This window comes from Schistocerca cancellata, chromosome 3, assembly GCF_023864275.1.
Source record: "Schistocerca cancellata isolate TAMUIC-IGC-003103 chromosome 3, iqSchCanc2.1, whole genome shotgun sequence".
NCBI classification, from domain to species: Eukaryota; Metazoa; Arthropoda; class Insecta; order Orthoptera; family Acrididae; genus Schistocerca; species Schistocerca cancellata.
Window position 1 is genome coordinate 545,105,415 of NC_064628.1, and position 26,605 is coordinate 545,132,019.

Genomic DNA, 26,605 nt, shown 5'->3' on the forward strand with positions numbered 1-26,605 from the left:
AAAACCGGCCAGTTGTTAAGCCCTGACTTAATAAGTCTTTGAAGGTGGCTATTACACACTTCAAAAAACGATTTGCCTCCCCCTTGTTCCTAGAACTGCTGAACATAGACATTGACTATGGGTATTGCATCACTGACACAGTCCCTTTGACTGTTCATAGATGTCACTAGACCCGCCCATAGATGTAAACAACCATGCATGCGCAGCGCCTATTAGACGGAGCGGGTCCAACAGCCGATCAGTTCCAGTCGTTCTACCAGGAAGGAGGTACACGGCTCGTGTTGTCTGTAGTTCAACCATGCCTAGACGGTCGATACCGCGGATCGATCGCGTCCGCATTGTTACTTTGTGCCAGAAAGGGCTCTCAACAAGGTAAGTGTCCAGGCGTCTCGGAGTGAACCAAACCGATGTTGTTCGTACGTCGCTGGTGGTCACGGGAGGCGCCGTACCGGCGATAGTGCAACTATATTGGCAGCATATTGGCGAGGCATTCGTCTTCATGGACTACAATTCGCGCCTCCAACGTGCACATCTTGTGAATGACTTCCTTCAGGATAGCGACATCGCTCGACTAGAGTGGCCAGCATGTTCTCCAGACATGAACCCCATCGAACATGCCTGGGATAGATTGTAAAGGGCTGTTTATGGACGACGTGACCCACCAACTACTCTAAGGGATCTACGCCAATCGCCGTTGCGGAGTGGGACAATCTGGACCAACAGTGCCTTGACGAACTTGGGGATAGTATGCCAAGACGAATACAGGCATGCATCAATGCAAGACGACGTGCTACTGTGTATTATTGTGAAAGTCTGACACCCGCGCAAAGACAGATGCTATTAAAAAGCATAAGCCAAGAAATCAAAAAGAAAATTAATTCAGTTTTATCTCCATTGTTAACACTTAGCAGTACCGGAAAAGGCAACAGCTAATTATTGTGGATATTAAATGAATTGCATACATACGCGAATAGTAACTTTGAACAATTATGTATCAGAAACTATCAGCGAAAGTTGAAATTCGCTTTACAATTTATTACAGTGGCGTAGCGTGAGGGGAGACTTTGAGACTTAGTTTCCCCTGTATTCGTGCTTAAAACAGATGCAATAGTAATTCATAACAAAAATATAGACAACTTTCTACTGAGAGCACTAATGTACGAAGACACCAGCTTTGTAGCCCGCGCCGCCGCACCCTGAGTATTGGTGGATCTGCCTGCTTGAGACTTGACTGCTCTCAGTCTGCCTCCCGTCCCTTACCTGGCTGTGTGCACCTGCGCCCCCTCCACTTCCCCTCTTCCACGAAGGCTGGTGCGCTGCACTTGCTAGCAGGTATCGAGACTAGTCTCTGCCGCTTCTATGCTGGCTTTTAACGCGGAAGTGAAGTCGCGCGGTTTGTGTTCATAATCATTATTGTGTGATTTTAGTGCATATTTTCGTTGTGTCGCCAACATGGGTGAGCCAGCAACTGAACACCTTACACAATTTTTATTAAAAACGACTTTTTCTACATTTACGTACGAAAAAAAGTGGGTATTGAAGACAAACGACCTACTCCTATACTCAGTGTAGTTTTAAGTGAAGCCAAACAAAAACGTACTTTTCGGGCAGCCTGGTACGAAAAGTATGCTTGGCTGACTGCGAATGCAGTCAATAACATATTATATTGTTATATATATCTTCTGTTTCTGTTTCTTACAAAAGAAACACTAGTGTAGAGTTCTGCATCAAACCATTCTTCGGGCTGAAGACTATAACAACAACTTCTCTACTGCTGAATGAATTTTAATTACAAGTTTTATCCATCTGTAATGTAATTTTACATCTCAAACTCTCTTATTTATTTATAATGCTACACCTATTTAGACTTTGACCTCAAAATTATTCTTCCAGGAACTGCATATTACACACCACCCAGCCCAAGAATAAACATTGAATGCTGTTAACAAGTCTACAATTAGTAGTTGTAACAGCTGCTCTACTGTCTACAGAGCTGTGCAGCCATTGACCTAATAATCTCTGCCAATGTAAATCATATATTTTTAAAAAGTTGAATCAGTGTGTATGATGCTATTTAGATACCTCTCAAATGAAGAAAAATATCCAAATTTATTGGTAAATGTTATACAGCTTCTTTTTCTCTTTTCTCCAGGTGACCCTCTGTATGTTGGTATGGATCTCACAATAGCAAGCTTTGATTCCATTTCTGAGGTGAACATGGTAAGTAATAGTAGATAATTTCTCAAAAGAAGTTAAATTATACAGTTTCCAAGCAGTCAGCATCTACATGCACTGAACAATGCTATCAATGGGATTCCATAAATTCAGTATTATGAGAAGGATAGATTGCTGCTCATCATGTACAGGAGACACTGAGTTGCAGACAGGCACCACAAAAAGATGGCTATACATTTCAGTTTTCGGCCAAGAGCCCATCTCATAAACCCACACACGCGCACACACACAACCACTGTCTTTGGCCATGGGGGCCAAACTACATAAAGCAATTGTGCCTGATGTGAGAAACAATCTGTGGCTGGTGAGGGTAAGGAGGAGGCTGGGGTGAGGAGAGGGGGGGGGGGGGTTGGTAGAGTGGGATGGAGGGTGGTATAGTGCTGCTTGGGGGAGCCTGCAGTGACATGGAGGGGCAGGGTAAGGCCGCTCGGGGTTTAGTTGTGAGCTTTGAGGAGGGGATGGGTGGAGTCAGGAGAGGGAGGGGAAAGGAAAAGGAGAGAAGTAGAGAGCGGAAAAAGGTTAGTTGCTGCACTGGTGTAACAGAAGGCTTTGTTGTGCTGCAGTGGGTGCAGGGAAGGAGATAGGTGGTTGAAGGACAGGAGCTAACAAGGTTGATGCCAGGGGTGTTATGGGAACATAGGATATTGCAGGGAGAGTTTCCAACTGCACAATTCATAAAAGCTGGTGTTGGTAGGAAGGATCGAGATGTGCAGATTGTGACACAGTCACTGAAATTAAGTGTGTTGTGTTGGCCATCATGTACAGCAACTGGGTGGTCCAGCTGTCTCTTGGCCACAGTTTGTCATTGGCTATTCATTCAGACAGATAGCTTGTTGGTTGGTTGGTTGGTTGGTTGGTTGGTTGGTTGTCATGCCACATAAAAAGCAGGACAGTGGTTTCAAATTAGTTAGTAGATCACATATTTACAGATATCCCCGCCTTTGATGGGATAGGAGATGCTTGTGACTGCACTGGAGTAGGTGGTGCTAGGAGGGCATATGGGACAGGTCTTGCATCTAGACTAGGTCTATTGCAGGGGTGTGAGCCATGAGACAAGTGGTTGGAAGCAGGGGTGAAGTAGGGATGATGTGTGGCAGAATACCAATGAGGGGGGGGGGGGGGGGAGGCAGTAGGTAGGATACTACTCATTTCAGACAGAAAGGTGAAACCCTAGTGGAGAATGTGATTCTGTTACTCCAGTACTAGGTGGATCTGAATCACAAGGGGAGTGCTCCTTTGTGGCCAAACAGTGGGAATGTGGGAGGTAGTAGGTGACTAGAGAGACAAAGCATGGGAGATCTGTTTCTGTACAAGATCAGGAGGGTAATTTTGTTCTCTGGATCTTGTATATACCATCTCCTGCCGTCTGCTCCCATCCAGTCACAAGCATCACCCATCCAATCGAAGGCCAGGCTACCTGTGAAAGCAGTATGTGATCTTAAGCTGCAACCACTGTGCTGCTTTCTACGTGGGCATGACAACCAACAAGCTGTCGGTCCACATGAATGGCAACCGACAAACTGCGGCCATGAGATAGCTGCACCATCCAGCTGCTGAGTATGCTGCCCAACATAAAGTGCTTCACTTCAGTGACTGCTTCACAGCCTGTGCCATCTGTATTCTCACTATCAACATCAGCTTTTCTAAACTGCACAGATGGGAATTCTCCTGGTAACATATCCTATGTTCCTGTAATCCCCTGGCCTCAGTCTTCACTAGTCCCTGTCCTCCTTCCACTTATCCCTTCCCTGCTCCCATTCCAGCACTACATAGCCTTCATTCCACCAATGCATCTAGTGTCTTTTTCCCCTCCCTACTTCTCTCCTTTTCCGCTCCCTTACCCCTACAAACCTCCCAATTGCACCTATCAGTCATACCCTGTCCCCACCACATGCTCCCAGAAGCAGCACCACACCTCCCCCCCCCCCCCCACTGCTCTCCATCTCCCTCCCTGCCCAAGCCTCCCCATTATTCCCACCACCCACTGATTGCTTCTCTCATCAAACGCCAGTGCTGCACACAGTCTGGCCTCAGTGGCCTGAGAGAGTGGTCATGTGTGTGAGTTGTGCTTATGTGTGTGTATGCATTTTCTACTTTAGAAGAAGAGCTTTTATCCAAAAGCTCAAATGTATAGCCATCTTTTTGGTCTGCCTGTCAACACCTCCCCCATATGGTGAATAGCAATCTATCATCTTCATATTATGGTCGTTATTCCATCCTAGTTTTACCATTGATGGATTTCATAAATTAATTTTTGTAGCCCATGATATAGTTTTATTTATTCATTTGCCAATCATATACATGGAAAAGCTGAAATAGTAAATGATAAATATTTTACTTGCAGGACTATACCATTACCATGTACCTCAATCAATACTGGAAAGATGAACGACTTGCCTTCAGTAATGAAGAAGAGATATTAACATTATCAGGTGATTTTGCTGAGAAGATATGGGTACCTGACACATTTTTTGCAAATGACAAGAACAGGTAAATAGTTAAATCCTTTTCTATGTGTCTGAAACAACGTGTATATGTAAGCTTTTCCACATTGTGAGGCTTATTATGTAAATCCTTCCCCTACAGCAATTACTAAATCTGTCTGTTTCAGCTTCCTTCATGATGTGACAGAAAGAAATAAACTGGTACGGCTTAATGGAGATGGGAGTATTACATATGGCATGAGATTTACGACGACATTGGCCTGTATGATGGATCTACATTATTATCCCCTTGATTCACAAAACTGCACAGTAGAAATTGAGAGCTGTGAGTAATAAAGCATACTTAACACCATGAAAGTTTACTCATTTTGATCCTACAAACCATAGGCATCACCTTATATCGAATAACTGTATACACTGCCAGAATCATACTCTATTCTATTTGTGCCAGAAAGGGATCTGAATGAATATCTTACACAATTAGGAGGAGAGTCACGACTCTAAAAACATATGTTGTTTCTGCAGTCATACCACTCATCTGCATTCCACCTACTACTGCATGTTTAAAATTTACATGAGAACAATAACAGTCATGGAACAACGCAGCAGCGGACGATGGGAGAGGCAACTGGGTGGTGGGGGTAAGGACAAGGCTGAGGCAGGGAGTGGGAGGGATAGCAGGGTACATATTGGGGACAGTAAAGTGCTGGTTGTGAGGGTGAACAGGGATGAGGTGGAGAGAGGGTGGGTAGCTAGGTGCTGTCAGGAGGTTAGACAGAGGGTGGGGGAGGGAGGGTAGCGGAAAAGAAAAGAAGAAAAATGACTGGGTGCATTGGTGGAATAGAGGACTGTGTAGTGTTGTAATGGGAACAGGGAAGGGCTAGATGGGTAAGGATAATGACTAACAAAGGTTGAGGCCAGGAGGGTTATGGGAATGTAGGATACATCGTAGGGAGGGTTCCCACCTGCACAATTCAGAAAAGCGGGTGTTGGCGGGAAGGTTATACATGGCACAGGCTGTGAAGCAGTCATTGAAATGGAGAACGTCAAGTTGGGCAGCTTGCTCAGCGACAGGTTGGTCCAGCTGTTTCTTTGTCACAGGTTGTCGGTGGCCATTCATGTGGACAGACAGCTTGTTGGTTGTCATGCTCACATAGAATTCAGCACAGTGGTTGCAACTTAGCTTGTAGATTACATGACTGGTTTCACGGGTTGCCTGCCTTTGATGGGATAGGTGATGTTTGTGACCAGAATGAAGTAGGTGGTGAGGAGAGGACTTGTGACACAAGTATTGCATCTAGGTCTACTACAGGGATATGAGCCATGAAGCAATGGGATGAGAGAAGGGGTTGTGTACGGATGGATGAGGATATTGTGTACGTTTGGTGGGCTGTGGAATACCACTGTGGGAGGGGTGGGAAGTATAGTGGGTAGGATACTTCTCATTTCAGGGCACAACAAGAGGTAGTCGAAACTGTAACAGAGAATGTAATTCAGTTGCTCCAGTCCTGGGTGGTACTGAGGAATGCTCCTCTGTGGCCAAACAGTGGGACTTTAGAAGGTGGTGGGTGACTGGAAAGATAAGGTATGAGATACTGTTTTTGTACAAGGTTGGAAAGGTAATTATGGTCTGTGAAGACCTCAGTGACACCCCAAAGTGGAGGTAATGCTGGTGTTTGGTAGGTTTGATATGGACAGAGGTACTAATATAACCGTCTTTGAGGTGGAGTTCAACATCGAGGAAGGTGGGTTGTGGGATTGAGTTGGACCAGGTGAAGCAAATGGGGGAGAAAGTGTTGAGGTTCTGGAGGAATGTGGATCATGAAGATGTCATCAGTGTATTTGAACCAGGGGAGGAGTTTGGGATTCTGTGTGTTTAGGAAGAATTGCTCTAGATGGCTCATGAACAGGTTGGTGTATGATGGTGCCATGCCAGTGCCCATAGCCATATCCCAGAATTGTTTGTAGGTAATGCCTTCAAAGGAGAAGTAATTGTGGGTGAGGGATGGCCATGGTGACTAGGAAGGAGGCTGTTGGTTTGGAATCCTTTGGGCATTTGGAAAGGTATTGTTCAAGAGCAGTAAGGCCATGGGCATTAGGGATGTTAGTGTAAAGGGAGGGCGCATCAATAGTGATAAGCTGGGCACCATATGGTGAAGAAACACGAGCTGTTGTGAGTACTAGGCTGAAGGTGTTGGTTGATGAGAGCAGAGATTCTCTCAGTGGGGGCACAGTAATTGGCCACAATGGTGTCCTGTGTGGTGGAGTTTGAGTTTTAGGAAATATAGAAGGTAGGTGTGCAGGGAGTGCTAGTGGTGAGAAGAGGGATGGACTCCAGGGAGAGTTTCCAGGATGGGCTCAAGTGACTATCGGCACCTGCATGCCACCATACTATGCCAACCTATTCATGGGCTATCTAGAGCAAGCCTTCCTTAACACTCAGAATCCGAAACCCATCACCTGGTTCAGATTCATTAGTGACACCTTCATGATCTGGATCGAGAGTGAGGGCACACTATCCACATTCCTCCAGAACCTCAACACTTTCTCCCCCATTTTCTTCACCTGGTCTAATTCCACCCAGCAACCCACCTTCTTCGATGTTGACCTCCACCTCAAAGATGGCTACATCAGTACCTCTATCCATCTCAAACCTATCAACTGCCAGCTATACCTCCACTTCAGCAGCTGCCACCCATTCCATACCAAGCCTAGCCACCCACAACCATAGTGATGAGCAGTCCATCTTCAATTATAACAAGGGTCTCACTGAGGCTTTTACAAATTACCCTTCCAATCTTGTACAAAAAGAGACCTCCCATGTCTTATCATTCCAGTCACCCACCACCTCCCAAAGTCCCACCAACCAGCCACAGAGGAGCATTCCTGTCGTGACTTAGTATCACCCATGACTGGAGCAACTGAATTACATTCTCTGCCAGGGTTTTGATTACCTCTCATCATTCCCTGAAATGAGAAATATCCTACCCACTGTCCTTCCCACCCCTCCCACCATGACATTTCACCACCCACCGAACCTACACAATATCCTCATCCATCCGTACACAACTCTGTTTCCAAACCCTTGTCTCATGACCCGTATCCCTGTAACAGACCTGTCCCATACACATCCCACAACCGCCTACTGCAGTCCAGTCAAGAACACCACCTATCCCTTCAAAGGCAGGACTATCTGTGAAACTAGTCATGTGCTCTACAAGTTAAACTGCAACCACTGTGCTGCATTCTATGTGGACATGACAACCAATGAGCTGTCTTCAGCATGAATGGCTACCGACAAGCTGTGACCAAGAAACAGCTGGACCAATCTGTAGCTGAGCAAGCTGTTCAACATGACATTCTCCATCTTTACCGTCCCTCATTTCTACCCCACTATCCTCCTTACTCCCCACCACCCAGTTGCCTCTCCCACCATGGGCTGCTGCTCACAGCCTGACTTAGGTGCCAGAGACTGTGGTCGTGTGTTATGAATTTTGTTTGCATGAGTCTCTCTCTCTCTCTCTCTCTCTCTCTCTCTCTCTCTCTCTCTCTCTGTGTGTGTGTGTGTGTGTGTGTGTGTGTGTGTGTGTGTGTGTGTGTGTGTGTGTTTTGTCTATTTTTGACAAAGGCCTTGTTGGCTGAAAGCTCACTTTCTGACAGTCTTCTTTTTTTTTCCTATCTGTGACTCAGCATCTCCACTATATGGTGAATAGCAACTATCATTTTCATCCTAGATTTTCTATTGTTTGAAAGGACTTTGTCTGATAGCTTAATCTACTTTTAAATATCCTTGTTTGAACCACTTCCATGTCCGAATTGGTAGCATCACTGTCGAAGCACCCAGGTTCAATTCTCAGTACCTCCTCAAATTTTTTCTGAGGTATGGAGGTCTGGAATGGATTTAACTCGGACTCAAGAGACAAAATGAGGATTTTCTTCAATATAGAAGTGGTGGCATCATCAGGATTTGTCTAATGGCAATAAGGGTTGTAGCAATTGGCAACTTGCTGATTACATGTCCCATCATCATAGATTGCTCCTCATATTGCCTTGTATGTGGCAGTCATCCAGTGGGATTAACTAAGGCCCAATATTTGACTGGTGGTTATGTTTTTGTTTTATGTACTTGTCTGCCACTCAATACTTCCTCTATGTGCTGAGTTAATATTGTTTAAAAAACAATCTCAAATCAATTATCATAAAGGACAGTATCAGTGGTCATTAGGCTGTAATTGTACTTATGACTACAGGTATTACAACGAATGTTAAGAAAGGTAGGAAAATATTTATGATTAGCAAGAGTGACAAGATACAAAGTGCAGAGTATCTGAGTAGTCAACATCAAGTATTCAGTGCTGAGGGCAAAGACATGGAGCACAAATGGAAAAAATTCAAGCGCATTATTCAATATGCTTTAGACAAGTATGTTCTGAGCAAAGTTTTAAGGGATGGGAAAGACCCACCATAGTTTAATAACCATTTCAGAAAACTGCTTTGCCTGTAAACAAAGGGTGCTTCCTCACAGTTTCAAGAGAACTCAAAATCTGGCTGACAAACAATAGCTTAATGAAGTGAAAATGAACATAAGGCGAGCTGTGTTCAGTGACATTGAAAGAAAAAAACTGTCAATCAATCTAATGGAAATCCTAAGAGGTTTCAGTCTTATGTAAAATCAGTCAGCACTTCAAAATAATCTATTCAGTCACTCAGTGACCACAATGGCAATAAAATGGAAAAGACAGAGAGAGAATCTGGTCTTCCAAAATTTTTTCACCATAGAAAATCATAGTAAGATTCCTCCTTTCAATCATTGTAAAGACCCGTGGTCTAGGGGTAGCATCTTTGATTCATAATCAAAACGTCTTCGGTGCCGGGTTCGATCCCCGCCACTGCCTAAATTTTGATAAATAATCAGCACTGGTGGCCGAAGACTTCTGGCATAAGAAGTCACCCTATTCTGCCAACGGCCTTGTCAAAGAGGGCGGAGGAGCGGATAGAGGTTCAGGGCACTCTCTTGTCCTAGGGGTGGGAAATTGCCCCTAAAGGCGGAAGAATCAGCAATGATCAACGACATGAGGATGCAGAAGGCAATGGAAACCACTGCATTAAAGACACGTAATGTGTATCCACAGGACATGTGGCCTGTAATTGAAGAAGTGTCATGATGATCTCTCCATTGGCAAAAGATTCCGGAATAGTCCCCCATTCGGATCTCCAGGAGGGGACTGCCAAGGGGGAGGTTATCATGAGAAAAAGATTGAATAATCAACGAAAGGATAACGTTCTACGAGTCGGGGTGTGGAATGTTAGAAGCTTGAACGTGGTATGGAAACTAGAAAATCTGAAAAGGGAAATGCAAAGGCTCAATCTAGATATAGTAGGGGTCAGTGAAGTGAAGTGGAAGGAAGACAAGGATTTCTGGTCAGATGAGTATCGGGTAATATCAACAGCAGCAGAAAATGGTATAACAGGTGTAGGATTCATTATGAATAGGAAGGTAGGGCAGAGGGTGTGTTACTGTGAACAGCTCAGTGACCGGGTTGTTCTAATCAGAATCGACAGCAGACCAACACCGACAACGATAGTTCAGGTATACATGCTGCTGAAGATGAACAGATGGAGAAAGTGTATGAGGATATTGAAAGGGTAGTGCAGTATGTAAAGGGGCATGAAAATCTAATAGTCATGGGCGACTGGAATGCAGTTGTAGGGGAAGGAGTAGAAGAAAAGGTTACAGGAGAATATGGGCTTGGGACAAGGAATGAAAGAGGAGAAAGCTAATTGAGTTCTGTAACAAGTTTCAGCTAGTAATAGCGAATACCCTGTTCAAGAATCACAAGAGGAGGAGGTATACTTGGAAAAGGCTGAGAGATATGGGAAGATTTCAATTAGATTAAATCATGGTCAGACAGAGATTCCGAAATCAGATACTGGATTGTAAGGCGTACCCAGGAGCAGATATAGACTCAGATCACAATATAGTAGTGATGAAGAGTAGGCTGAAGTTCAAGACATTAGTCAGGAAGAATCAATACGCAAAGAAGTGGGATACGGAAGTACTAAGGAATGACGAGATACGTTTGAAGTTCTCTAACACTATAGATACAGCAATAAGGAATAGCGCAGTAGGCAGTACAGTTGAAGAGGAATGGACATCTCTAAAAAGGGCCATCACAGAAGTTGGGAAGGAAAACATAGGTACAAAGAAGGTAGCTGCGAAGAAACCATGGGTAACAGAAGAAATACTTCAGTTGATTGATGAAAGGAGGAAGTACAAACATGTTCCAGGGAAATCAGGAATACAGAAATACAAGTCGCTGAGGAATGAAATAAATAGGAAGTGCAGGGAAGCTAAGACGAAATGGCTGCAGGAAAAATGTGAAGACATCGAAAAAGATATGATTGTCGGAAGGACAGACTTAGCATACAGGAAAGTCAAAACAACCTTTGGTGACATTAAAAGCAGTGGTGATAACATTAAGAGTGCAACGGGAATTCCACTGTTAAATGAGGAGGAGAGAGCAGATAGGTGGAAAGAATACATTGAAAGCCTCTATGAGGGTGAAGATTTGTCTGATGTGATAGAAGAAGAAACAGGAGTCGATTTAGAAGAGATAGGAGACCCAGTATTAGAATCGGAATTTAAAAGAGCTTTGGAGGACTTACGGTCAAATAAGGCAGAAGGAATAGATAACATTCCATCAGAATTTCTAAAATCATTGGGGGAAGTGGCAACAAAACGACTATTCACGTTGGTGTGTAGAATATATGAGTCTGGCGATATGCCATCTGACTTTCGGAAAAGCATCATCCACACAATTCTGAAGACGGCAAGAGCTGACAAGTGTGAGAATTATCGCACAATCAGCTTAACAGCTCATGCATTGAAGCTGCTTACAAGAGTAATATACAGAAGAATGGAAAAGAAAATTGAGAATGTGCTGCGTGACGATCAGTTTGGCTTTAGGAAAAGTAAAGGGACGAGAGAGGCAATTCTGATGTTACGGCTAATAATGGAAGCAAGGCTAAAGAAAAATCAAGTCACTTTCATAGGATTTGTCAACCTGGAAAAAGCGTTCCACAATATAAAATGGTGCAAGAGTGGACGATCAAAAACGAAGTGCTCGTATTAAGAAGGGTGTAAGACAAGGCTGTAGCCTTTTGCCCCTACTCTTCAATCTGTACATCGAGGAAGCAGTGATGGAAATAAAAGAAAGGTTCAGGAGTGGAATTAAAATACAAGGTGAAAGAATATCAATGATACTGTTCGCTGATGACATTGCTATCCTGAGTGAAAGTGAAGAAGAATTAAATGATCTGCTGAACGGAATGAACAGTCTAATGAGTACACGGTATGGTTTGAGAGTAAATCGGAGAAAGACGAAGGTAATGAGAAGTAGTGGAAATGAGAACAGCGAGAAACTTAACATCAGGATTGATGGTCACAAAGTCAATGAAGTTAAGGAATTCTGCTACCTAGGCAGTAAAATAACCAATGACGGACGGAGCAAGGAGGACATCAAAAGCAGACTCGCTATGGCAAAAAAGGCATTTCTGGCCAAGAGAAGTCTACTAATATCAAATACCGGCCTTAATTTGAGGAAGAAATTTCTGAGGATGTACGTCTGGAGTACAGCATTGTATTGTAGTGAAACATGGACTGTGGGAAAACCGGAACAGAAGAGAATTGAAGCATTTGAGATGTGGTGCTATAGACGAATGTTGAAAATTAGGTGGACTGATAAGGTAAGGAATGAGGAGGTTCTACGCAGAATCGGAGAGGAAAGGAATATGTGGAAAACACTGATAAGGAGAAGGGACAGGATGATAGGACATCTGACATCTGCTAAGACATGAGGGAAAGACTTCCATGGTACTAGAGGGAGCTGTAGAGGGCAAAACCTGTAGGGGAAGACAGAGATTGGAATACGTCAAGCAAATAATTGAGGACGTAGGTTGCAAGTGCTACTCTGAGATGAAGAAGTTAGCACAGGAAAGGAATTCGTGAATTCGTGGCATTTCAGAATGACACATATTGAAATAACTGATTGCAGAACAGAGAAACAATTAGAGTCACTTTGTAGTGGAAAAGCATCAGGACCAGATGAGATACCAGTCAGATTCTACAGAGACTATGTGAAAGAACTTGCTCCCCTTCTAGCAGCAGCTCATCAAAGGTGACTTGTGCAATGAAGGATACCTGCTGACCAGAAAAAGCGTACGTCATTCGCTCTTTCAAGAGTTTTAGGACACATACATACCATTATAGGCTCATATTGTTAATGTCAATCTGTTGTAGAAGTATGTAACGCATTTTATATTCATATATTATGATATTTTTGGACCATAAAAATCTCCTCTATAAATTTTATATTTAAATTTTCCTGAGACATTTAAGTCTCATCTTTATCTATGATAATGTTGGAAGCTGAAGAAATGAATCAAAATTTGTGCTGCGGCTGGGACTCAACCTGGATCTTCTTGCTTACTAGGCTGATATGCTGACCATTACACCACCGCAGCACGAACTACCCAAGTCAACTGCCCTCCCCAACACAAACTCTAATTCACATCTCCAGCTTATATTCCTCTTACATTCTCACTATTACCAGGGCTCTTCAACATTGGAATAGCACCCCAGCATTGGACATAAGGGGGAAGGTAGATAAGATAGATCTTATAATTATAAGATCCATACAATCACATGTAGTAGAGGACTTCCCCATTAAGTCCAATGCTGTGGTGCTGTTCCAGTGTCGGAGAGCCCTGGCGATAGTCACAATGTAAGGGGAAAATAAGCTGGAGATATGAATTAGAGTTTGTGTCGGGGATGGCATTTGACTTGGGTAGTTCGTGCAGCTATGTTAACCATAGTACTGTGGTAGTGTAATGGTCAGCATATCTGCCTAGTAAGCAAGAAGACCCGGGTTTGAGTTCTGGCTGTGGCACAAACTTTGATTCATTTCTTCAGCTTCCAACTCCTCTATAAAAATCAGCATGAATTCTGCAGAAAGAGATCTTGTGAAACTCAACTCACTCTGTTCCTTCATGAGGTCCATAGTGCTCTAGACATCAGTCCTCAGGTCGATGCTGTGTTCCTCAACTTCAGGAAGGCACTTGACACTGTCCCGCACAGCCACTTAGTGACAAAAAATACAAGCTTACTGAGTATGGGACCAGATTGGTGAATGGATTCAAGACATCCTTGTAGGTAGAACTCAACACATTGCTCTTACTGAAACAAAATCAACAGCTATAAAGGTAATTTTGTGAGTACCAAAAGGAAGTGTGATAGGACCATTACTGTTTACATATATAAATGATCTAGTAGACTGCATTGGAAACTTTTTAGGGCTGTTTGCAGATGATGCAGTTATCTATAAGAAAGTAGCAATGCCAGAAGGCAGTATTGATTTACAGAATGGCCTGTAGAGGATTGATGAATGGTGTGTGATCTGACAGTTGACCCTTAACAAAATAAATGTAATACAGTGTGCATACGTAGGAAAATAAATCTACTATGTACAACTTCACTACTGATTACAAGTTAGCAGTGACTACCATAAGATATCTAGGAGTATCTATCCAGAGTGAACTTCAGAAGAATGACTACAGAAAACAAATAGTAGGAAAAGCAGACAGAAGGATGAAATTAATAGAAAGAATCTTAAGGAAATGTAATTCATCTATTAGAGAAGTGGTTTACAATGCACTTGTTTAACCAGTTCTTGAGTACTGTTCATCAGTCTTCGACCATTACCATGTAGGACCAATAGAAGAGATAGAGAAGATCCAACAAAGAGTGGTACATTTTGTCACAGAATCATTGAATCTGTGCAAGAGTGTTACAGAGATGCTCACCGAACTCCAATGTTAAGTGCTACAAGAGATTTGCTGAGCATTACTGAGAGGTTTACTATACAAATTTCAAGGTAGTACTTTCTGGGAAGAGTCGGACAGCATACTACTTCCTCCCAAATACATCTCGTGAAATGACCACAATGAGAAAATTCAAGAATTTAGAACTAATACAGAGAATTACTGATGATTATTTTTCCAATATGCCATTAGTGAATGTAACAGGAAAGCAGGGATCAGTTAGTGGTACCATAAGTACCCTCCACTTGTGGAGTATTGATATAGATGCAGATGCAGATATAGATGCAGATGTAGACAGATATACGAGTAGTAACAGTTATGATGTTTTATAAAGTAGTGTTGTCCCTGTATTACAGTAGAGAAGTGAGTTGCAGGTCTCTTGCTAACAACAAGAAAGTAAATTCCAGGGGCAAAAGCCTTATGCATGAAGTACAGAAGAAAAGGAAGAAGAAGAAGGGATGAAGAGAGAAAAAAAAAGAGGAAAAACAAGAAGAAGTTGCAATGCTTTTTTCTTTTTATTTGAACACAATACTCAGCTACACTATTTACTGCAGTTATTGTGTGTCAGTAACTTATGGAAATTGGATCTAAAACAAAGTTTTCAATAGCTGTTGCTCTAAACTCTTCTGTCCTTACTTGGAACTTCCATTGGAGCAATTAAAGCAATTTTATCTACTTGGCCATTTGCTTTCCCTTTTTTTAAATGTAATGATATGATGTTTATTTGTATCTGTTTAAATATATCTGTTCAATTTTTGTAGTTTTCAAGTAGTATTCAGATAACCATAACATGGCTATTGATAATTAACCATTGTGCTTTATGACACTGATATTAGAAATTTATAACCATTATTTCAAAAACTACATTTACTACATAATCAGTTATTCTAAAAATGTCAAAGAAAATGAAATCATTAGACTGGTTAGATAACTGCTTTCATAAGACTGAATAACACAGTATGCAAGTAATATCTTGTAAAAAGCATTCACATGCTGACCGTACAATGCACAAGGGCATGGAAGATATACAGGCAACTGTGAATTCAGTCTTCTATTTCCCACCTGTTTTAAACAAGGGAGCAAACTCCTTATAAAATTTAGGCTCATTTCCTTTGGTAATAAACAATTTGAAACAAAGAATTTTACCACAAAGTGTACCATTTTGATAACTTAAAACATACTTTGTTATTTTAAAAAGCTGTTTAAGTTATAAGTAAAGCCAATCAACAGTCAAGTTAACACTTGATTTACATCATTATAAAATATGTACCAACATAACAAAAACAAAATTTCATTGATATCTCTATTATCTCTGCACTGTCAGAGAACTTAGGATCTTTCCCTTGTAAATGAAAGTCAGTTTGTGCATCAAAAGAATATTAAAGCCCACCCAAAACTGAACTCTGTCCCTATGAAATACTTTCCAAGGACTTGCTGCCCACAACTGTGGAGTAAATTGGTGTGTTCCTAGTTTTACTGAGAACTAGAAAACAAGGAAGACCTGGTTTAACTCCCTATTGATAAATAGGCCATTTGAGTATATACTCAGTTTGGACCAGGATAAGGAAAGAAATTGTCTTATCTGTTCAGGGAGACCATTCTGGTATTCATCTTAAATGCTTTAGGCAATCTCAAGAAGTTAAATCTGGATGACTGTATTTGAGAGACCAAAGAATGTGGTGAGATAATTCATGGCTCTTGCGCCATGATAATGCTCCTGCACATTCATCCCTGTTGGTAAGCGAGTACTGGACAAAAAACGAAATCACAGATATTCGGATAAAAAGGTAGCTTCTGTGTGATGAGTAGCAATCTGTCCTAATATTCAAGTTACTACTTCATCCCAGATTTTCTAGTGTGATTGTTTCCAGTCATTCAGAGTATAAGTACCATTTCTTCTATTTTGGTCTGAATACCTACTGTAGCTGCTTTGCAAATTTCCATGCCATATTAATTTGCCATGAATCATATACTCCATGCTGTCAGTAAAATATGATTCTAGGTTGTTTATACTTATCTGAGTACAGTTACCTTTACAAAAAGAAAAGTCAGTTCCTTATGGAAAATAAACAATAAGACAAAGCACTGTTACAGAACAGAGATATACACTGTTGAAGATCTGTCACATGAGAGATTCAAAAAGTTTAATTAAAACTGAAGGAAAATACTTCTGATAATTGCTAACTCTCATATACAAAATACAAGGCTGTAAGTTAACAAAAAGAGAACTAAAGCTGGCTGTAGTTTACATTGGCAATTTATTATTTATTTACATCAAAGCATCTAACTTCAGGATAAAAGATACATACATATATAGGTCTGTTCAAAAAATTCTGGAACTTTGTCCACAAAATTTTTGTACACTTACCTTTTACTTATTGTGCATGGTCTGCTTCGAAATACTCTCCTCCACGATTGATACACCACTCCCTACACTGTTTTGACATTGGGAAGCAGTCTTGGTATGCCTCTTGCTGTATCATGAATTTTCTTTTATCTCGTGTACCACTGCAAATCTTCATCCTTTCAATGGAGTTATCAACTCTGAAAGCAATGAAAAGTCTGCAGGGCCCAGGTTTCGAGAGTATGGAGGATGAGGCGGCACAGTGATTTTGTTTTTTGTGCAATACTCACACAGCAACAGGGATGAATGTGTAGGAGCATTATCATGGTGCAAGAGCTATGAATTATCTCACCACATTTCAGGCCATTTCCTTCTCACATTTTCTTGCAGGCGCTTTGAAACAACAGCTTGAAACTGATTCAGATTTTCTGTCAAAGGTCATTTCTGGTGATGAGTCATAATACTATGGTTATGACCCAATAACGAAGCAACAGTCAAGTCAATGCAAGACGTCATTGTCACCCGTCCAAAAGAATGTCATCAAGTCAAATCAAATATCAAAACAATGCCGACTTGTCTGTTTGATGCCAAGGGTATAGTTCAGTCAGAGTTTGTTCCCCCCGGTCAGACCATTAATTGAACCTTTTATTTGGAAGTTTTAAGAATATTACAAAACAGTGTTCATCAAAAAAGACCTGATTTGTGGCAGAAAGGGTACTGGTTCTTCCACAACAACACACCTACCATAAAGCCATCTCTGTTAGACAGTTTTTGGCTAAACATGGCATGATTCCACTGCCCCACACACCTTACTCTCCTGACCTGGCCCTGTGAGACTTCTTCTTGTTTCCATGCATGAAAATGGGTGTGAAAGGACACCAATTTGACAACATTGAAGAGGTAAAGAAAAAACAAGGAAGGAGCTGTCAGCCATTTCCAAAGATGGCTACAAAAATGTTTTGAACATTGGAAGCACTGGTGGGACAAATATATTAGTTGTAATGGAGAATATTTTTAAGGGGATATGGTTGTTTTGTAAACAATTTGAAAATATGTAACTTTTAAATAATAATTCTGGTTTCTTTTGGATACCCCATTTCAGATTTTCCAAAAGTTCTATCCACTTCTCTCTATTAGATCTCCATACCTTTAAACAGAACAGTAAGGATGCTGGTAACAAGGTATAGCTGAGGATTGGGCACAGTAATCAAAACTTAATATCTTTGCGTATGGCACAGCAAAGAGGCAGCTTTGTTGGGAATTAAAAAAGTGAAATGCAAATAATGACTCAATATCTGTTCTTTTTAGTTCTAATTACAAAATAATTTCACTGAACTGTTCTGTTATATGCAAGTAACTTACTGTCACTATAAAACAGACTACTTCTTCCAACATATTTCTGTCTTGCAATATCCAAGTTGCACCTGCCAACGCAAAAAAGATTATAAGAATTATTTTCCATAAAAGAAAACTTATATTGCCATTGTGAAACAATGAGCCCTTGAAGCTATTAAGACACCCAGAACACAACCCAATATATATAATTTATACACACAACCTGGTGTGCTGGATGGTGAAAATGACATACATGTTCTCCCATATGTTCTCTGTTTGGTTGCTAGCTACAGCAAAAACTGTTCACTTTGCAATGATTTGGGAGTGCTGTCCTGATACCCATTGTGTTCTGAAGAAGTTATTAACCAAATCAGAAAAAAAAACATTAAAGTGTGAGCATCAGTTCACTGCACCAGTAATACATGTGAATGAAACAGACCTTTCTCTTCCTTATACAAATAGTAGTAATATTGCACTGCATGTAATGGCAACAGATAATACTTATGCACCTCTCTGAAAATTTATTTTTCCATTTTTTCCATCAGATGGGTACACTGTATCTGATGTTGTAATGTACTGGAAGGAAACACCAGTACGAGGAGTGGAGGAGGCAGAACTACCTCAGTTCACAATTGTTGGATATGGAACCAATGACCGCAAAGAAAGACTGGCAACTGGGAACTATCAGCGACTTTCCTTATCCTTCAAACTTCAGAGAAACATTGGTTACTTCATATTTCAGACATATCTTCCTTCAATATTAATTGTTATGCTGTCATGGGTATCTTTCTGGATCAATCATGAAGCAACCAGTGCTCGTGTAGCATTAGGTAAGTTTTCTGCTTACAATGCTACATTTTTAAAAGAGACAGACAGGTGCTTTCCTGTTTTGTTGGTGAGTCAGTACTTGGTAGTTTTACACAATGTCAGTGCCTTATTCACTAATTCTGCATGTTGCACAATATTTTTGTGTGCAAATTGTAGTTCACTGAAGAGCTATTTCAAACTGTGGTATTTATTTCTGAATGTCTGTTATTTGCTTTCTTTAATTAATGATTTGGAACTTTGTTAAACAAAATATGTTTGTATAATTATATCCAAATTTCCTTGAAAATGCTCAATAAGCAAATCTCATTCTATTGCCCACAGATCTTATAATCGTGACTTTCACACTGGATGAGCCACTTCCTTCAGTTTCATGATTAATTCATAACAGTGATCACATTACATAAAACCAGTTATCCTATGATTAATAAACCAACTTTTTACTTTCCTTTGTATAGCATACCCTATGCATGCCTGTCTCCAGCAGCTGCCTACTACACTCAGCTCCCTTCTTAGCAGCTTCTGGCTTCATCCCTGTTAATATAAGAGGACCTACTGCAATGGAGATATGATTTGCAACAATCGAAAAAAATATGGAACTCCCAAAATAGGTCAGCTATCTGACAAATATATTTATGTAGGAAGTAATTGAAATAATTCCTCATGAGTGACCAGAAGTAGGCACAAGATAATAACAGTTTCCACCTGCTTCAACTATATGATGTTTAGTGTTCTGTGTAAAAATGCAGAAGTTCAACCTGAATCAGTTATCCTAAGTGCTTAAGTTTATCTTCAGATCCTAATGTGGTGGTGCAAAAGTGGCTATGCCATTGGCAAGGTTTTCTAGTTCTTCCCCTGTGAACACCACTCAATGAAGTAGTATATATATATATTTTTAAAGGTCTTTTAGACACTCTTTTCTACAACATATCATATATAAAATTACTGTTGTAATAGTACCAAAACAAATTAATAAGTGTCATGCAAAATACAATCTGACAGGCAAAACAACACATTTATTTGTTGAAAGTAGAAAGTGGAATTATTTCATCTCAAGTATTTAATAATAAATCTCATAAACTAATATTGCTATGTTTCTTTAGTTAATTATGGTTCATTTGGATTATGATACTCATTGAGTTGTATAAGGAGGCCAAGTCACCCTGCTAAGTATTTGTCAAATGACCCAGTTATTTGTGGATACAGCCAAAATTTCCTTCAAATCAGGTCATGTTGCAAAAGTATTGAAGCAGTGCTAGTGAGATTTGAAATTAAGGTAGTGTCATTGTTGAGATCAGATCACATCTTGTACAATAAAAGAAAGATCATTAAATAATGCAGTCTCTTTTTCATTCTTTTAATGTACACTCTTTGTAAAAATAAATAAAAAGAAGTAAAAAAGGAGACATCAAAAATTGTACCTGTCAAACATCCATGTACATATATGTGACTTTAGGAAGAAAATAGCAATTTCTGGTGACCTATGAAACAAATTTTAATAGTATGATTGCATGGGAGTAGCACATCTTTTTAAATCTTAAAGTGCCTCCACACACAAGAAACTAAATGCTTAGAGACAACTAAATATGTAACTATGTAAGGAGTAAACACCATTTGAAAGGATCCAGTCATTTTCAGCCAGTTAAATTAAACACTGGTTCAAGGAGCTGTTATGGTAATGTAATAATTTGATATACAGAGATCGATAGTTACAGCTGTATCTGGAATCTTAGAGATTTTTAGGTAATTATCTGAAACACTTAATGGAGTGCGTCAGACAAAATTTTATATTCTTTATTTGCATTTAGATTGTTGATTGCTGTCATTGCAGTAATAAGACTGATAAGAATGGGATTGTGATGACTGAGATAACAAATGAGAATCAGTTGATCTACTGACCTACTGGGATCATGTACCAACTTCAGTTTCTGTTCCTCCTTTGTTGTTTCCTTTTTATCAAGTAAACATTGATCCTATCCCCATGTTGTCTTTCACTTTATTCTACCCATGCAAATGGTTCAAATGGCTCTAAGCACTATGGGACTCAACATCTGAGGTCATCAGTCCTTCTACCCATACAGTTCCTGATTTCTTACCTTTTTTGTCTCAGGAGCTTACCAAATTTACTACTTCATTTTTAGTACAGTTTCTTTCTATTATTTCTGCTTGTTTGATTTATTTATTTCTAGCTCTTTTTTTAATCTGCAACCCATGTTATTGTTTACTTCTTTTTCTAGAAATACATGAATATTTTGGAAAGAACAATAATTCAATTGAGCTGGAGACATACAGTAATTGACTGTTCTGAAAATAATTTATTATCCAGCACAATCATACTAAATTAAACAACATTACTAGTTTTGTCTTTCAGACCATAAAAATTTGGCCCAACTCTAACAATACAAAAGTAGTATTCAGTACGCAGGTGGAAGTTCCTTTGCCATGTAAACAAACTAGTTATAAACATGCTTTACCTGATAATATATACAGTAGTAATTTCATTATGCATTTGAACATCGGATGTCTATTTGAAGGAATGATCGCAAGCTTTATGATATGCAAATTCCATGAGGAAGTATGAAAGAGTCAGTAAAGGTAATATGTCTTAATGAACATTGGCTTAAAACTGAAAATATCAATCTCCTCAACACACTTCCAGGCTATAAACTAGCCACCAGCTTTTGTAGAACTAACAAGTATGGAGGCTCATTCATATTAATCCATTCCCATGGTGAACTGTGAAATCAGACAGAATTTTAGCTATCTAAATGAATATGTTCTTGTCATTAAGAGAGAAAGTATTCATTGCACAAAAGCGTGTAATCAGAATAATAGCTGGAGCCCACCCAAGATCACCTTGCAGACATTTATTTAAGGAACTCGGGATATTCACAGTACCTTTGCAATACATATATTCACTTATGAAATTTGTCACTAATAACCCATCCCAATTCAAAAATAACAGCAAAGTGCATAGCTACAAAACTAGAAGAAAGGATGATATTCACTATTCTGGATTAAATCTCACTTTGGCACAGAAAGGGGTGAATTATGCTGCCACAAAAATCTTTGGTCATTTGCCAAATAGTATTAAAAATCTGACAGACAACCAATCAACATTTAAAAGCAAATTAAAAAAAATTATGAATGACAACTCCTTCTATTCAATAGACGAATTCTTAGATATGAAGTAGTAACTGTATAAAAAACTTAATTAATTAATTATTTTCTGTAAAGAAAACTTATGTTAAAGTGACATGTTCCACATCATTACGAAATGTCGTATTCATGATCTATGGAACAAGGATTAATGTATGTATATGAACTTACTTTTGAAAGTTGTTGTACATAATTTAAGGAGTATAACATGTTAATCAACAGTATATATCACATACCTGGGTACCATATAAGCTCTGTGCTTTTAGATAAATTTGAAACTCCGTTACATAAATTAAAAACTGAAAAACTGTGCAAGAAACTAGTTATATGTGCTGACTGCAACATAGAATAAGAACTGATGACAAATCTGCTTCACATTTAAAGACTGGTGGACACAAATGGGCTAAATTTGAATTTTGGCCTATGCATAAGAGTGGCAGCAACATGTCTTGATAATATTGTAAGTAGTCACAATTACAGCATCAAAGAAAAATGTATTTAATTTTAGGAATATCAGACAATGCAATACTATTTATGACATCATCAGAATGAAATTCAGGCTGCACAACAAATAGATGTAGGAACTCCTGCAAAGAAAATGTGGAGATATTTATTAAAAAACTAAGCCTCAAGGTTTGATCAGTCAGCAAACCCACTTCAACAAATGACAACTACAATAACTTTGCAACCAAATTCACTTGCATGTTCAATGAATGCTTCCCTTTTATAACAGTATGGACTGAGTTGCATAAAAGTAGATCATGGGTAACAAAAGGAATTAGAGTGTCTATCATCAAGAAGACAAAACAGCATATGGAGGCAAAAGTTAATTGAAATCCTAAATTTCTTAAATATGTTACCATATACAAAAAAACATTTGACAAAGTAGTTAAACCAGCAAAGCATATTGCAAACAACGCATGCATTTAAAATAAAAACAAATCCAATGCTGTTTACTCTGTTATAAGAAGTGAGTTTGGCAGTGAAGTGAAGAGAATGTCCCTCTAAACTAATGATAGATGGAAGGACAGTGCAGAGCCCAGTGTCATATGTGACTCTTTCATTAGTTGTAACAAAATTGGTGACTCCTCAACACCAAGTACAATTTCTAGTATGACGGAAAGAAATTCCTTGGGTTTTCAATTTTCACCTGTTTCAAGCTCTGCTGTCATTAAAACAATAATACACATAAACATTTTAAATTCAGTTGGGTTGGGATGAGGTTACCGCTGGAATAATAAAATCAGTACATCATGTATTGCGCACCCACTCTCCCTCATAACCAAGCAGTCTTTTGAAGAGAGGTGTTTTCCAGATCAGTTAAACTATGCTAAGTTGTACCAGTTCACAAAAAGGGCAAACGAGATTAAATGGAAAACTATAGGCCTATCTCATTGTTACCAAATTTTTCAAAAATATTGGAAAGAGCTGCATGTGACTAGATAGAAAGTCATAATTCATCCCACAATATTATTTTATGCAATCAATGTAGTTTCAGGGAAGGCTCCAGCACAACCTATGCAAATGAATATGGAGATATTTATTAAAAAAAACTAAGCTTCACTATTTGGTCAGTCAGCATACAAACTTCAATAAACGAGAACTATGATAACTTTTCAACCAAGTTCATAAGCATGAGTTAGCAGTTGTCTCAGTAATAAAGTGTGTATCAGGCATCTTTTGCAATCTTACCTAAGCCTTCAACACTGTAAATCATGACTGGCTTCTTCAAAAACTGACTAGCTGTGGTTTTCAAGGAAAATCTCTTAGTTGGATGTTATCATACTTGGCAAAAAGAAAACAAAGAGTGCTTGTTCATAACAGTGGCAAGAAATTCCTTTATGGCTAGAAACACTTACAATTAGGTGTCACACAAGGCTCAATATTAGGTCCACTACTATTTTTGTATTATATCAATGATATGCCATGCCAGGTTGAGATAGACACCATCCTCTATGCAGATGATTCAGCAATGATAGTCTGCTGTAAAACCAATGAAAATTTCATCCACTGTATTGAGTAGGCACTTGGGGAAATGGAGGCATAGGAAAAAATAATAATTTGAAATCAAACTTTGCAAATACAGAAATTTTTCACTTCAATTTGAAACCATCAGCATGATATATAAGTGAAATAAGCTACACAGACAAAAAGCTGGAAACCACAAGCAGTGTCAAATTCTTTGGTGTGTTAATAAATAAAAATATGTTGTGGAGCAGTAATGTAGACAGAATTCTCAGTTGATTGAACAATATTGTGTATGTCATGAATGTCTTATCTAGTATCATTGACTTAGCAGTTAAAAAGCTGTGTATTATGCATATTTTGTTTCAGTAGTTAAGTATAGCAGAATTTTCTGGGGGATCTGAGAAAAGTAATCTATTCAAAGCCTTTAGACTACAAAAAAAAAAAAAAAAAAAAAATAAAATAAAAAAAAAATAAAAAAAATAAAAAAATAAAAAAAATTAAAAAATATCATTCAAGCCATGGTGGGAGCTAAAAAGAATCAATACTGCAAACTTCAATTTGAAAAGCCTTACATGCTACCTACCGACAGACTCAACTATGAAAAACTCCACACTACATGGGCATGGGCATGAAATTTATAAATAAAATCTGTAAGATGAAAAGTGACCTTGAAAAACATTTTAAAAGTAACTGCTACTATAGTGTAGAAGATTTCTTGAATTATTACCATGTAATATAGTATCTCTCTAAAATGTAACACCATATATGCCATAACCATAGATTTTTTTTGAAAAAAAAAATGATAACCCTGTAAAGTAATACATATCTATGTCACCCTAGATTAGTTTATTGGTCTTAAAATTGACAAGTCATCTATGTCACAATGTTTGATTTATGAAGCATGTTATGTTATGATAAAAATTTGTTGTTGTTGTTAACACTTCATGGTTCGGTCATACCACTGAGAAAACCACATTGTCAGTTATTGACAATGTTGTGTCGTCAGTGATAGAACTGAAACATAATATGTATTTTGTGATCTGATGATAGCCAAAATAAGTCATATCATTTGAAATAAGTGTGAATGTGCTGCACAGTAAATTATTTTCACAAGTATATTTGTTTTGCTAGCTGGTTCTCTTTCATTTGGTAGATGTGTCCAAAGAATATTAACCTTCTCTTTGCTATTAATTCTCATATTCTCTAAATACATGGTATCCACAATTAAAGTCCCAGTTTCAAAATGCTGTAAAAACAAAACCACTACTCAGAGTGATATCAAATTTGAACAGGATAGTATTAACACAGGGGGAAATGTCATGGGGAAAAAAAACAAAAAATTTACCAACAGATGGCACCATAAGCATCTTATCATAAATGGGGTCAGCTACAAATGACAGGTGAATCACAATATGATGGCTGTGGCTTGATTCACACATTACATCATCTGCACTGCCCAATGTGCATGACCACACAAGTTTGACAGTCAACAGTTGTTGCACAGTTAGTTAGGCAAGCCCATACACCACATCATGGATTTAGCACACTGGATGGCAAAAATCAGTTTTTAATTGTCCTGATGCTAAAAACTGCATAAAAAGCAAAATGGGATCTGTTTCTAATTGTCATGAGACTGGTGCAAGATGCTGTCCATTGTTTTCTGCCACAAGCTGACACTGAGTAACAGCATGTCCCACAACAGACCAATTTGTCTCAGTGGGCACATAAAGAATGTGTTGTGCAATGCATGCCTTCAGTTCAGCTACATTTCTGATTGAAGCACTGAACACACCATCTTTCTGATAACCCCACAGCTAGAAGTCATAAGGATTAAGATTAGCTGAGCCATATGGACAAACTGTAGGAAAATAATGGCTGATAATTCTAGCATTTCTGAAATCCCTCTACAGCAGCCACTTCACTGGCTTTGCAATGTGTGGAGGAGTGCCATCTTGCATAAAAATGATGCTACCCACACATCCATGTTGTTGAAGGATTGGGATGACATTGATGTGTAGAAGACTCTTATAGCTTTTACCAGTGACAGTACAGGTAACAGGACCCACAAGGATCAACTCAAAAAATATGTCCCTACAATAAGTGATGCCATCAGTCCATATCAGAATCACCTTTGCACAATGAAATGCTAACAGTTAATGTGTGTGCAGACTTTCCATTGCTCATATTCTGCAGATCTGCATATTGACATGTTCTTGGGGATAGAAATGGGCTTCATCTGTCTGCAGAATGTGTCATGGCCATTCATTGTCCATTTCCATGTGAGGAAGAAATTCCAGAGCAAACATTTTTCTTGCTGGAAGATCAGCAGGAAGCAACTCCTGAACACGCTTGGTTTTGTATGGATAGCAATGCAGGATGTTTTGTAGGATTTTGTGCACCATGCTCACAGGCATGT

General features: G+C 39.3%; 1 protein-coding gene across 3 annotated transcripts in view; it reads left to right on the forward strand.

Moving 5' to 3' along the window:
* Positions 1–26,605, forward strand: part of LOC126175380 (gamma-aminobutyric acid receptor subunit beta-like) — a 324,059-nt gene that overhangs the window by 274,006 nt on the left and 23,448 nt on the right. For all 3 annotated transcript variants that reach the window (XM_049922151.1, XM_049922154.1, XM_049922153.1), the window contains exons 3-6: positions 2,153–2,220; positions 4,580–4,725; positions 4,847–5,004; positions 18,783–19,067. In XM_049922151.1, the coding sequence (XP_049778108.1) occupies positions 2,153–2,220; positions 4,580–4,725; positions 4,847–5,004; positions 18,783–19,067 (657 nt within the window). The remainder of the gene's footprint in view (positions 1–2,152; positions 2,221–4,579; positions 4,726–4,846; positions 5,005–18,782; positions 19,068–26,605) is intronic.